Here is a 14,066-nt window from a genome sequence, read left to right as displayed (position 1 = left end):
AACTCACTGTTCATCATCGTAGTTAATAAATGAAACTTGAGGAAGTTTTGAGAAAGGGTTTTATATGAAGGTCATGATCTCAATACAGATCATGGCAGGTTCGTATATGATCTTGATAAGGGTTATATGTTAAAAGAAAGAATCTTTTAAAGAGCTTTTGCGCAAAAGAACCTTGTTAATTGCTAAAGCCTTACCTTGAATCCCTAAGCCTGCATTCCTGAGTCTTATCAGTTTTTATTCCGGTTAAGTCTTGTTGAGTACTTTTGTACTCAGGGTTCGTTAACCCTTGTTGCAGGTGAGTCTCATGAGCAGGTCTGCTTTGGACCGTGCTCCATGACTGTTGTTCAAATCGAAGATGACAAGTAAATATGTGGCCCTTGGGCAGGGCACTTTCTTTGTGTGTTATGTTTATGTTACTAATGCCACTCCACTACTATGGTTTGTAATAATAATCGTACTTAGTTTGTGAAACAACTGTTTTGTAACTAAGTTACTGTAAGACTTTCGCTATTTTCACTCTGATGTAAATTAATGAATAAACTATTGTAATACTGCAATGACTCTGTAATGGATCCTATTTAGAAAATCGTGGATGATTCGGGGTTCTTCAAGGACACCCGACAGTCTTCTTAAGTTACTGGGAACATATGCATAGTCGTCAGAGGTCATTGGACAGTGACAGGTGCATGTGGGCCCTATAATTTAGGAGGTTCTGCCACAGACAACCTACGTCCTCATTGTGGCGAGTCTTAATTAATCTGATGATTCACGCGCTAACTAGACACTCAAGATAGACCCATAACTTGGGTGCCGCAAGAATCAAATACAAGAAGCATTCTAACTAGTCACGAGAATTCCACTAGAGTTGCTCTTCATGATCTCCCATGGGGATGAGCACAAGAGCCCCTTATAATCAACCCTGATCGGAGGTGGCAAACAATCACCACAAGCCCCTCAATGATCCACCAATCCACTAGGCCATATAGGTGGCGACAACCACTAAGAGTAACAAGAATAAAACTAAGGCTCCACCGATGAACTAGTGCCACTAGATGCAATGATGGGTTTAGTTGCCGAAGATGAACCTTTGGAAAGATCGATGACACCGAGTCTTTCTCAAAAGTGCTTTCAGGTTCTCGATGAAGTTTGTCGGCAAAGTGAAACTAGTTATACACTACCCTATTTTCACACAACAGAGAAAATAGACAAGGGTAAGTCTAGTAGAGTAGTCATGAAGAATTATCTATATAATCTCAAGTAGCAATGTATCAAAACTTTATAACTAGTGCCTTCCTCGACAATGGCACCAATGCTTGTTGGTATTCTTAACGTTTGCATATAAAATCCACAAGTGCAAGGATATTGTTGTAACATTTCCTTGATTGTATTCCAGGTATCGTTATTTGTTTTTCCACAGGGCAGGTGTTGATATAAAGTAATGATATTTGACATCCTTAGGATTATAACATAACTAAACACCAAAGTCTAATCATGGGTAAATAATATGATAATTGTAGTGTGACACACACAAAGAATCTACTCACTACAAAGAATAACACTAGGCCTAGTGGCGAACATGCAACAACAAACTCAACTACTATGTCACATCTATGTAAAGGTTCTATAGCATACATATATGTACTTAGCAACTAGTATTAGAACTTAGATTGAACACCTCATATATGTTAGGTATTGCCTACAACATAGTGGTAGCTACGAAGCGTAATGTCTTATCAATAACCTACGTCAGACTCGAACATGGGGGATTACAAAGGATGGATAGGGCTGTCACCACCTGCCACCTAACCTACAATCCATGGAGTAAGAAGCACATCCGACGATGTCTACTAGCCCAAACACCATGTTTAAACTAGCAAACACTACTCTTATTACACTAGCAAACACTACTTTTATCCTCTCGTCAAGAACAAGAGTAAACCAAAGGCACGCCAGACCAATATCCAAGTATGAATCATTCGTTCTACTATCACATTGCAAAGTAACATGTAAAGTATGTAACCAACATAATATCATGATCATACTAGTATGCAAACTCATAGCTAACATAATCATAACATTATACGAATGATGAACATAACAGAGCAAAAGATGAATATGCCATTGATTTAGACCAAAGTCTTACAAGAATATGAACTAGAAGAGAACCCTAGTACAACTCACCAAGACAACTCAGGAGTTATGAACTAGCTTGAACCGGCCTAGCTCCACTAAGAACCTAGAGCTAGAATGGTTACAAGTGTACGTGTATTGAGGCCTCCTGCTGTGTGGTACTGAGAGCTAGGCGGGTATGCTATGGTTTTATAATCGCCAAGGACCATAGGAGGTGGTACAACAAATTGGGCGCCTTTATGAGCCAGAGACGATTCAGCCGAACCGCCTTCTCCCAATGGGATCCATAGCCTGTGGATGGACGGCATGGATAGCTTGATGAAGGTGTTTGCATGGCCTAGGTGGAAGCTTGGCCTGAGGGGAGCCCAAGGTGGATCCACCGATCCCTTGGATGGCCCAGGTTTGGCCAGTACCACGACATAGGCCCCGTTCGCTGGTCTGAAACTTGGTTGAAATTGACTAAAAAACACTGTTTCGGCTGAATTCTTATGAGAAAAAAACATTGTTCCGGCTGAAAAAAAAAGCCGAACAAGCCAAGGCCATAACTGAGTGTCACAGTAGTAGATTAGCGGAACAGCAAACTGAGTCTCACAGTAGTAGATTAGCGGAATAGCATCACCACAGTAGCAGAATAGTGTCACCAAACTTCAGCACACCACTGCAGCAGAACAGCACCACAGCAGCAGGACGAAGGCCACATGAGGCACAACAAAGAAAGTGCAGATGACAATCTGGTACTCCAATTAGATGACCTGAACAGGCCGATGGACACTCTGTTCGCTTGAGCTTGTTTGGCTTATAAGTCGTACTTTTTCAGCCAACAAATAGTATTTTTCTCTCATACCAAATCAGCCAACAGTACTTTCAACCATAGCTTATCAGTCAAACAAGCCCAAACGAACAGGACAGACGTACACAACCTGGCACAGGTGAGTCACGATGTGCCGATGCAGCAACGGGCTTCACTGGTGGACGGCATATGAGCCACAGCAGTCACGAAGATAAGACGGGGCGGCAAGAGGCCGTACCGGTCGAAAGTCGAAACACAGGAGGGATCCCCAAAATAAAATGGATTAGATTAATCTAACCCTAACCCCGATCCTTGGCTTTGGTAGTATTTTACTAACCTTTAATTCCAAAACAGCCAACGAGGGAGACAGATCAACATGCCCCGCTATTAACAAGGCCTACGGTCCTATCATCCGGAAAAAATGGGTATCATGCAAACCCAGTATAACATACAGCAGCATTGAAAGAATCTCTTGGCATCTTGTAGTTTTGCTACATAGATGTTCCCTGCAAGATGCCATTTACAGTAACAGCTCGTACCAATGCCTTCCATTGCAGAACATCAGCTGCGCAGAGCAAAATAAAAAGACTCATGTGAGAAGATTAATTCTCAGATCCATCAGGAAGGTCGTCGAGGATGAACGGCCCAAGCTTCCCTGATCTGAAGAGAGTCAGCAGCTTCTTAGAGGTAGGGCCCTGCGTTTCATCGAACGGCTTATGAGGTATCCTGAACACCTTGCGGAGCGCCACAAGCTGCATGTCTATGAGGGTTTCCAGCTCACTTTCTTCCTCAGTGTTGCCGGTGAAGTTCAGGAATGTATGGCATAGTGTCCTCTGCACCTCCGTCACTAAATCCTAGAATAGAAGGGGGTTTGTTAGTATCGTTGGAAAAATGGGAAGTACGGTTAGGTAGAGAAACAGAGTGCTAACAGTACAACTTGTTTGGTTGAATAATTGAACTCCCACAGATCAGAACACCCTAAATGGCAAGCAGACATTTTTTTTTACTAAACAGATAGTCATCAACATGATCTGACCAGTGGACATGATCATGTCATGTGAGCCAAACAGTACAAGCGCCGGGCGCGCACTAGGGACGTGGCCAGAAGTATGTCGAGCGCGCTGCGCACGACGTAGGAGCGCAATGACCACGGCCAGAGAGGGACTGCGAACGTTCAGTTTGGCAAGTGCCTAGAATTAGGAGATTTCCATCTCCAGTTTGTTAGTAGCCAAGGGCCTATTTACCTCTTGTATGACACTCGATTGAGATTAAGCAATATCAGATTACTTCCTAATCCCCTCTTCTTCCTAATCTCCCTCCTTCACCATAGGGCGTCGAGGGGATAAACCCCGCGCCATTACCAACCGAGACAACGAACTCCGTAGCCGAGTTCCTGCCTCCCTGAACCCCGACACCCATGACAGATGTGTCCTGTTGGACTCACAACACAAACTACACATGGCATGATCTGCCAGGTTGGATGCTGTCGGTGGCCCATGTGACCAAACGCACCCCAAAAGTAGTATGACCAAACAAAGTTAAAATCATAATCCCACCCCCAATGTTTTGGTAACACACACCAACCGAGCACATGATACCAAGAGGTTCAATATGACAAAAGAACCAAAAGACTACCATGCCCACATAAGTAGTTCAGCCTAATGCCGTAATGCGTTGAGGCACAAGGGCCTGTTTGGTTGCTGCCCCTGGCAGACAAATAGAAGCACTAGGCATGAGTGGAAATGTCCCCACAGCAATGATAGCTCATGGATTATACTTTCAGATAAGAGGTAGAACCTGAACATATATGGCATCAGAGTTATTCAACCGTCTCCTCCGTAATGAATTGTCTTTTTTATTGCTGCTGCATATCTCTTCACACAACTCTTCTTCTCTGTGCAACAGCCGCTCCCAGTGTAGAGGTGTCTTTCTAATGTTAAGAAGAGATAATAAATATTTTGCTATACGTTCTTCCCCGACTACCGAGTCTTTAACAGCTCCTGCATATGATTGAAAAGGATGCTATATTGATTTAGCAGTGGAAGAATGTAACAATAAAATTTTCTTTCAGAAAAAAGAATGTAACGATACAAATATTAATAGACTAAAACTGAAATCATGATTAACTTTGATTATTGTCTATCTATGCACAAATCACAGAAAGATGAGTAGATGACACAAAAAAAACATGTCCCAATGTTTTACCTGTTAAAGCAAGCTTTAAACCTGTCTCCATATCTGGTATGCTTGGCACAAGAACACCAGGTGTATCAAGCACATAAATACTGGGCTGAGTTGCAATCTGTCCATGACAAATATGGCTGTTAGTTTATTCAGTTGATCACTAAAGAAAAGAAACCACAAATTTCAGAAAACAGATATTACTTGTACTGATAAACCATTCAGTGGAATAGGAATCTAGAAGAGTTGTATTGTAATAACTACTATAAATAAGATATCCTCTTTTCAGAACTCCCAAATGCAACAGATGGAACAGGGTATCTTATTTAACAATACTCGTAACCATTTAGTGGAACAGGACTCGTGCAGATGAACCCAAATGCAAGAGGTACCAATGCCCAAGTTATTACTATTATTAAATAACACATCCTATATTCTCAGATGCAATAGATGAGAATATTCCAATCATATTAGAGCATGTTTAACAGAGCTCCCAATCTAACAATTAATGGATCAAGGAAAATCCCCTGTTAGGCCGAAAATTCACTGGGTCAAATGAAAGGGTCTCACCTACGTCAGACTCGATAGGGTTTTTTGTTGTGCTGGATGGGAGGACATCTTCCCGGATTCCATACTGCAGAGTACAGCTTCAGCTGTTTCAGATCACTGCCCCTCATCTTGGGCTGAGTTAACACCCATGGCAAATGACGATTTCATTTTGAGAGCTTTTGGCCAAAGCTTCCGGGATTCAATGAGGCCGTGCAGCAGAATTGGACTGTTCCCGTGGCATCCACCTGTGCGGTTGAGCGTCCTGTTTCTCAAATTGCAGCGGCTAAGCATTGGACTTCAGAAATGGAGGAAAAATAGACAATGCCAACACCCAGCTAGGCATGGCAAAGGAGATTTTACATCGGCTTGAGATAGCTAGGGACTCAAGGGATCTCTCCCCTGGAGAGGAGTGGTTGAGCAAGAAATTAAAACTCCACTGCCTAGGTGTTATGGTGGGCCAGGTCTATCAGCGCCGTAAGCGCAGCCGTGGCTGAGCAGCGGCAACAGCTCGCGCACGGCACACGGCCTCTGCATGGTGACCGCGTCCAGAGTGGGCGCCGTTCCTAGAGTCTAGGATCTCAGATTCAGTTCAGTTAGTCGATTTGAAGTTTGTTAGTCAGTTTGGTGAGTTTGTTAGGATGTGGCTATAAAGCCAAAACACTTGGTTAATGATAAGTTCAGCTGGAGATTGATTAATCTCTCCCGCTCCCTCTGTTTCCTTGCGCTCTCGTTCTCTCTGTTTCGACGCCGACCGCCAGGACGGCGTCGCAACCTCGCCGCCGCCGTGAGATCAAGCCACGCCCACCTACCTCCCACGACTACTTCCTGAGGGGCAGTAGCAGCGATCCCAACACTAGGCTTGGCCTCACTTGAGCATACTATTGCTCGACTTCGCTCAAGGATTCTTCACATCCGGGAGGGCGATGCTAATACCTCCTTTTTCCACCAGCATGCCCAGTTTCGTAGGAAGAATTTCATTGCTAAGCTGTAGGTGGGAAACAGCCTCGTCACATCTCAGGACGACAAACACAAGACTGTTTTCAATTTTTATGAACAACTGCTGGGATCAGACGTGGACAGAAATTGTACTCTAAACGTCCCTGCCATCCACAACAGTAAGCATGATTTTTCTTCCTTGGAGGAACCTTTTCCAGAGGTGTGGGCAACCATCAAAATGAAGCCCCTCGATAACACCACTGGACCCAATAGCTTCACTAGTAGATTTTATACGTTCTGTTGGGAAATTATCAAGAATGATTTGCTGCAAGCACTTCCGTCTATCCAACGAGGGCATGTTTTTAAGTTCAGATTACTCAACACGGCTTTCATTACTCTCCTTCCCAAAAAAGTTGACGCCTCACAAGTCAGGGACTACCGACCAATTAGCCTAATCCATAGTTTTGCTAAATTGGTTGCTAAGCTCATGGCAAATCGACTAGCTCCTATTCTCCCAGATTTGGTCTCTGTGAATCAAAGCGCTTTTGTCAAAGGAAGAAATATTCAGGATAATTTCTTATTGGTGCAATAAATGGCAAGATGTTTGCATGGGAAAAAAAGAACCTCACATCCTTCTTAAATTGGATATTTCCAAGGCTTTTGATTCGGTTGCCTGGCCTTTTCTCCTGGAAGTTTTACAACAGCTCGGTTTTGGACACCGATGGTGCAATCTGCTCTGCTTGCTGCTATCAATATCAACCACTCAGATTTTGTTGAATGGTGAACCTGGGGAAATGATCCACATCATCGAGGCCTTCGCCAAGGTGATCCTCTATCCCCAATGCTTTTCATTCTTGTCATGGATGTGCTGAATACCATGATTAATCTTGCTTCAAATGAGCACCTCCTGCAGCCTTAGGCAGTACAACAGGTTAAGCACAGGATCTCTTTCTATGCAGATGTCGAAAGCAGACTTGCTACCTTTAATTGACAAGGTCGCCGACAACCTACCAGGATGGAAAGCTTCTCTAATGAACAGGGCTGGTAAGCTTGTCATGGTCCAGGCTGTTTTAACAGCCATTCCCATTTACCTCATGATCGCCTTGGATTTGCCTTGGATCATCTTCGATAAAGGCTATTGACAAAAGGCGTAGGGGCTTTCTTTGGAAAGGCCGGGAGAATGACAATGGGGGCAATTGCCTGGTTTCTTGGAGAAAGGTGCAACAACCACTTCAACATGGTGGTCTTGACATCCATAGTCTCGAAACCTTGGGTTGTGCTTTACACATCTGGTGGCTATGGTTGCAGAAAACAGATCCATCAAGGCCCTGGACAGGTCTGCCCATTCAAGTCCCAGGAAATGCTCATGCTCTTTTTGGAATTGCAGTAAAATCTGTGGTTGGGAATGGAGAATCAACTAAATTTGGACTGATCGGTGGCTCCAAGGAAAAACAGTCCTGGAATTGGCTCCGAACCTTTTCAACTTAATCTCCAAAAGGGCAAGAAAGCATAGGACGGTTGCAGAAGCCCTAATTAATAGAAGATGGGTTTCTGATATAGGGGAGCATTAACAGTCCAAGTGCTCACTGAATATCTTCTGATTTGGGACTTTGTGGACAGCATGGTCCTTGACCCGGCAGTTGATGATCAGCATCTCTGGACACTATCAATCTCAGGAAAATACAGCAGTAAATCTGCATGTGGTTTTTTTCACAGAATTGATCATATTTGCACCATGGAAACGCATCTGGAAAAGTTGGGCCCCGCTACATTGCAAGCTCTTCATTTTGCTTGGTATATAGATGATGGACAGCTGACCGCTTGCTAAGAGAGGTCTGACACACCCGGCAGCCTGTCCCCTGTGTGACAATTCAGCACATCCTCGTCTCATGTGTTTTTTCAAGGCAGGTTTGGGCAGTCATCTTCCAGAGGCTGGGTCTATTTGATCAGGCACCTCAACCTTCTGTATCTCATTTCTCTAGTTGATGGTGCAATGCTATCAATGGACTACCTAAAGTTCTGGGAAAAGGACTTAATACATTGATCATTCTAGTAGTCTGGGAAGCTTGGAAGCATAGAAACTCTGTTTTTTTAAGGAGCTAGCCCCTGTGTTCAGATGGTACTGCACAAAGTGGGGGAGGAATGTGTCCTTTGGTGCTCTGCTGGACTCTCAGCAAACTCGCTAGGTTGCTCTTGTTATGGGGCATCAGTTAGGGAGCCATAGGATCAATTAGAAGGATCGGATTAGATTTGAATCAATTAAAGATAAGATTGGATATGGTTTCCTAGGATTTGATTGGGCCTTCCATAGGAGTCATGGAATGCTATCTACATAAAGGGGAGCTGATGGATGAAGAAACAAGGAAGAAGAACAAACAATCCAATTCCCCCAAGTACTCTAGTCTCCCTTCCAAGCCGACTTTGCCCAGCTATCTTCCTGGCAATGGTTATCCCCAAATGAACTAAAGTTCATAATAGCTCTCCCCAGGCGTCCTATCTTGAGGGGATGTTTTTTTCTGGTCGAGGTCATATTTTTGTTTCAGTTTTGTAATAGGAGTTGGTGCTTTGTAACGGGTTGGGACTTGGAGAGGCCTCTTGATCTCTCCCTGTACTATTTTTCTTCTTAATTTAATGACACACAGCTCTCCTGCGTTGTTCGAGAAACAAAAAATGTTAAAAAAATGCATATACCATGAATCAGGTGTTTCATGCAGTAATAAAAATGTAGGGCCCATGCAATTTTTGCCAGAGACTGCACATCATTTTTAATGAATCATACTCCATGGGTGTGTGTGCCTCAATCTTCCCTTTTACAACATTTACTGTTAACATCAAGTGACAAAAAGAAAGATGTTCATAATGACAGTGTCCCACATAAATAACAGCAGTTAGGAGGCAAAATGGTTAACATAGATGATCTTCATGTTTTCTGTTGTCTAGCAAAATAATACGGAAAGAATAAAAACATAAATATAAAGGAGTCTTTGATGTTAAAGAAACATTGGCTCAACAGCATTACCTTATACCCTGCAATATCTTGTGTAACACCTGGCAGAGGCCCCACTGTAGCCCGTTTATTTTTATCTTTCACTGGATATACAGCAATATAAACATGGATCACAAACAATAAAAAATGACTTAATTTCTTCTGAAATTATTATACCTGGAAATCGAGAAGTAGCAATTCTATGAATGGAATTTATGAGTGCAGACTTGCCAACATTAGGGACACCAACAAGCATAATCAGAAGGGTGGGCTCCTTTGAGATTGCTTCCTTTAGTTTCAGCTCAGCAAAACCAAGAAGCTGTAAATACAAAAAAATAATAATCAATAACAGACTTTAAACTATAATGTACATTAAAGACAACATACAGTATCATCTGGGATCAAACTGATAGAACAGTTCACCCAATGGTTACATACCTTTGATTGTCATATGGATCCTAAAAAATGCCAAAACCCTGTTTATATCATAATGAAAATATTAACATCATTTTGTTTGACACATTTGTGTCATATGCACCTTATGCGTGTATATATAGGGCCTGTGCGCTCATAGCACAGCCAGCACTATTGGGTTGGTTAGGGATAGGAGAAGGAATCTTGATTGATTCTGTTTCCATATATACATGTACCTTGTATCCTAATCAGTCAATCTATTATTGCAAGCAATCCTCATTGCTTACAATTTTTTTATCGGAGTCATCAGTCATGTCTCCCATATAGAAAAAGGTTATGCAAAATAGAGGCCATTGATTGGAATATGTGGAGGCCTTTGTGGTAAAAGTGAAGGCACCTAAAGAGCTTTTTCTGTAAGTATTGCTTCCTTCCTTTGCTTTTTGCAGCAAAACTTGAATTCTGGGAATTCTGAGAGGAACAGAGAAAAAATTCTTCAACTACAATTTTCGTGTAACATACAACTTCATATACTTCCTGTCGGTGTTTTGAGTAAACACCAACGAGTAAATTTGTATATTACGCGTCTGGCCCGGATGATGTGCTAAGAAGACACAAGATTTATACTGGTTTGGGCAGAATGTCCCTACGTCTAGTTCTTGGCTGCTGCTTGTATTACTTAGCACTGAAAAGTTCGTAGTAGGGGTTACAAACGGACGAGAGAGGGATTGGTCCCAAGTCTCTGGTGATGTGTTGTTCGTGATTTGGTGCGGTGAACCGATGCTATGGGATGCACTTGTTCGATGTCTCCCCCCCCCCCAGTGGGACGCCCTGCTTTCCCTTTTATAGCCTAAGGGAAAGCAGGGGTTACAGCCGAAGGGAAGAGGGAAAGAGAAAGAGAAAACAGGCTCCCGGAGGTGTGTCGTTCTCCTCTTCGCGTAGGTCCCGCTGACCCTGTAGATCATGGTAGCAGCGGCGTCGTACCGGAGTCCTGTTAGCCGTTGCAGCATGCGGGCGGGCGGCATGCGTCGTTCTTGTCTTCCATCCCATCCGAGCGGACAGAATGGTCAAAAGGTCCCTGACAAAGGCCATACGGGGGGCTAGCGATACAGTGCCAGTCAACTGACGCCGGTCGACTGACGTTGGACGGTGGTCAAGCAGGGAGTTGGCAGCACAGTGCTGGCATGTTGACGGGGTGGGCAACGTGAGTCTCCCAGCATGGCCTGATGCAACCGCCAGTCACATCAGGTCACGTCCGAGACGTGCTCCCGGGCGTGCGCCTCCAAGCCGTAGTGGTTGAAGCGGTTCGGGTCCTACCCCGGGGACACTGCTTTTGTCCGGTTGTAAATCCGACTCATAGGGAACGGGCGAGGCGGAAATCTCGCCGTGGGGGCCGGGCGAGACAGAATCCGACCCTCGGGGGTCGGACGAGGCGAAGCCCTTCCTGTGGGACCGGACGAGTCGGAACCCACGCCTTGGGGTCGAACGAGGCGGAAACCTCGTCCTCGGAGTTGGACGAGGCGTGGCCCGGCCCTTGGGGGTCGGACGAGGTGGAAACCTTGTCCTTAGAGTTGGAGCCCACGCCTTGGGTCGGACGAGGCGGAAACCTCATCCTCGGAGTTGGACAAGTCGTGCCTGGCCCCTGGGGTCGGACGAGGCGGAAACCTCGTCCTCGGAGTTGGACGAGGCCCCGCCCAACCCCTGGGAGGTCGGACGAGGCCGCAGTTTCGTCCTTAACCATCGGATGAGGCGACGTGAGGATCATTAATCTTTTGGCTCAGATACCTGGGTATAGATATCCGACACTTCCAGTAGTTCACTCAAGTCAAGTATTAAACACAGCAACTAAATCTCAATCCAGTGCATCGAGTAAAATCATACTCTGATGATAACTTGCTTGAAACTATTTGAAAGAATTATTTTGAAACAAGAGAGATTTCATGTTATACCACAAGAGTTCATGGCTTACTTTTTTTTGCCATTGTTTATTGTTGAATTCTTAAAGACCTGTACTAGTCATATAGAAAATGATGATGATTTTAACTGACCTTTTAAGAAATTATGAGATAAAAAATATATTGTATACTACAGAATTACACAGCTTGATACTCACTCAACCATAAACCTTCCAGCACAAAAATATATAGTGTGAAGTTTCAATGACAAAAATGCATAAACATGAAACTGACAGATAAGTAACCTGATTAACAGAACTGCAGCTATGTGCGTTTACTGAAATACAATCCTGCTTGCATGATTCAAAATGATTAATCCACCTCTGTAAATAAAAAGTAAATATGAACCTGTGATGGTCAGTACATAGAAAAAGTGAACAACAAACTATGATGAGTTAATCAAAATTGGAATATGTGGAGAACATTAAACCAACCAGCATACACATTTTTATTTTTTAAATAAATGTAAATAAGAAGGAAGTGAGGATTGCAGGCTAAGAGACTGAGCCATACATACATTCATTATATTGGGGTTTGCAAGATCCTTCTTGTTTAGAGCAAGAATTCGCCTCTTTGCTGAGAGCACTGGTTGAAGGTCTTTATTTGCTGAGGATAATGGAATCTGGTCATAAGTACAGTAGCAGTACACCGATAATCAGAGAAGTAAAGAACACTAAGCAAGTATATGCTATGTACATAAGATGGCAAAAGAAGGGGGGAAAACATTGAAATCAGCCCCATCAAATATTTTTCGCCAGGTTTGTTGGGGACTGATTGAGAGGGGCCGTTGAGCATGAGTGTCATGCAGGACACTACAGGCGTCAACTGAAGGAGAAGAGCTACGTTTTCATAGTCGGATGGCGCACAGTAGAACTATATCTGGCAGTGTCTTATTCTAGTACTTAAGTGTCATGTTATGTATGACCAAACTCAGTTCATTGCTTATTCAGAAAACACTCGACAGAGCTGAGGATGGTTCCTCCTCTCTGCGAATCTACCACTCCAAATATTGTATTTCTTGTGTGCTCATGTCGACGGCGATCAGCCGGCGGTCACAAGTGTATCAATGAGCGGCGTCACCGTCGGGTAATAATAATGTAATATACTACTGCAGACTAGATTGATATGAGAAGCAATCCTGGTATATCATAACTTCCTTAAGTTCTGTTTGACTGTTGTATTTTCTATCTATATAGTAGATAATCTTATTATTTCATTCGGTCGAACACCGACCGAGCGCCAAGAGCAGCCCTGACCCCGAACGCCCGTGCCAACAACGCGCGGCGCTCAGTAAGTTAGGCAGAGAAGAGAGGAGGGGGGCGCGGGGGACTCACGCGGGCGTCGCGGACCTCGATGACGAGGTCGGCGAGCTTGAGACGGTCGCGGATGGCACGGGAGGCCGCGGCCATGTGGCCCGGGAACCAGTTGACGGCGCCGCCGGCGGCGTTGAACGCCATCTCCCCGGCGCGCTTCGCCGCGCGTCTCAACCCCCGCATCCTGTACCCCGGCCGCTCCCTCTATGCCAGTGGCACCTGCTCTCGGGTTCGCTCGGCAGGAGAGTGGACCACTCCGCCGGCGGCCCGCCTGTGCCTGTGCTTGTGCGGAAAAGCGCAAAAAACCTAGTCTGAGTCCTCGTTTCGTTGGTCATTCACACTTGGAAGCCAGCCCACGCTCGGTCCAGTTTTGTACTCCTGGCACTGGCAGGCCCCAAGCGCAACTGGTTTGGCCCAAGTTCATTCACAAACTTGGGAGTTGACCCATGTTGAATGGTTCCACTCAAAAAAAAAAATGTTGAATGGTTCCACTAAAAATGTTTGATGGATTTTCGTACACTAAAGCCCTCACTAAATTATTGACACCGTACCTTTGATAAAAGAGACGTGGAGTGATATGTGCAGGTTTTGAAGGCGGCAGTACGTATGCATTTTGTGTTTTTTTGTTCTAAAATAAAATAGTGAGAAATGATATAAGAAGGAAAGAACTATTATGAGTGTACGTGCGTGGCTAGCAAATACATACTACGGCGTAATATTTTATCATCGTTCGGCGTTGATGCACGTGTACATATATATTTATTTGCATCATATAATTAATTAGGTGTGTCGACGACAATTGCAATTGAGCTATT

General features: G+C 44.1%; 1 protein-coding gene across 3 annotated transcripts; it reads right to left on the bottom strand.

Moving 5' to 3' along the window:
- Window positions 1–3,364: 3,364 nt before the first annotated feature.
- Window positions 3,365–13,572, bottom strand: LOC136525840 (short integuments 2, mitochondrial). Of its 3 annotated transcripts, none has more exons than XM_066518694.1 (8): window positions 13,273–13,572; window positions 12,456–12,560; window positions 12,184–12,261; window positions 9,750–9,891; window positions 9,606–9,676; window positions 5,126–5,222; window positions 4,718–4,920; window positions 3,365–3,774 (listed from the first exon to the last, which is right to left on the bottom strand). In XM_066518694.1, the coding sequence occupies exons 1-8, from the start codon at window positions 13,432–13,434 to the stop codon at window positions 3,523–3,525; spliced, it is 1,110 nt and encodes a 369-aa protein (XP_066374791.1). In that variant the 5' UTR covers window positions 13,435–13,572; the 3' UTR covers window positions 3,365–3,522. The 3 variants fall into 3 exon arrangements, with proteins under 3 accessions (XP_066374791.1, XP_066374797.1, XP_066374802.1); XM_066518700.1 differs by having other exon boundaries at window positions 9,804–9,891; XM_066518705.1 differs by lacking the exon at window positions 12,184–12,261.
- Window positions 13,573–14,066: the final 494 nt, after the last annotated feature.

This window comes from Miscanthus floridulus, chromosome 2, assembly GCF_019320115.1.
Source record: "Miscanthus floridulus cultivar M001 chromosome 2, ASM1932011v1, whole genome shotgun sequence".
NCBI lineage: Eukaryota > Viridiplantae > Streptophyta > Magnoliopsida > Poales > Poaceae > Miscanthus > Miscanthus floridulus.
The sequence above is the reverse complement of the archived record's forward strand: the minus strand, read 5'-3'. Positions and strand labels throughout refer to the sequence as shown.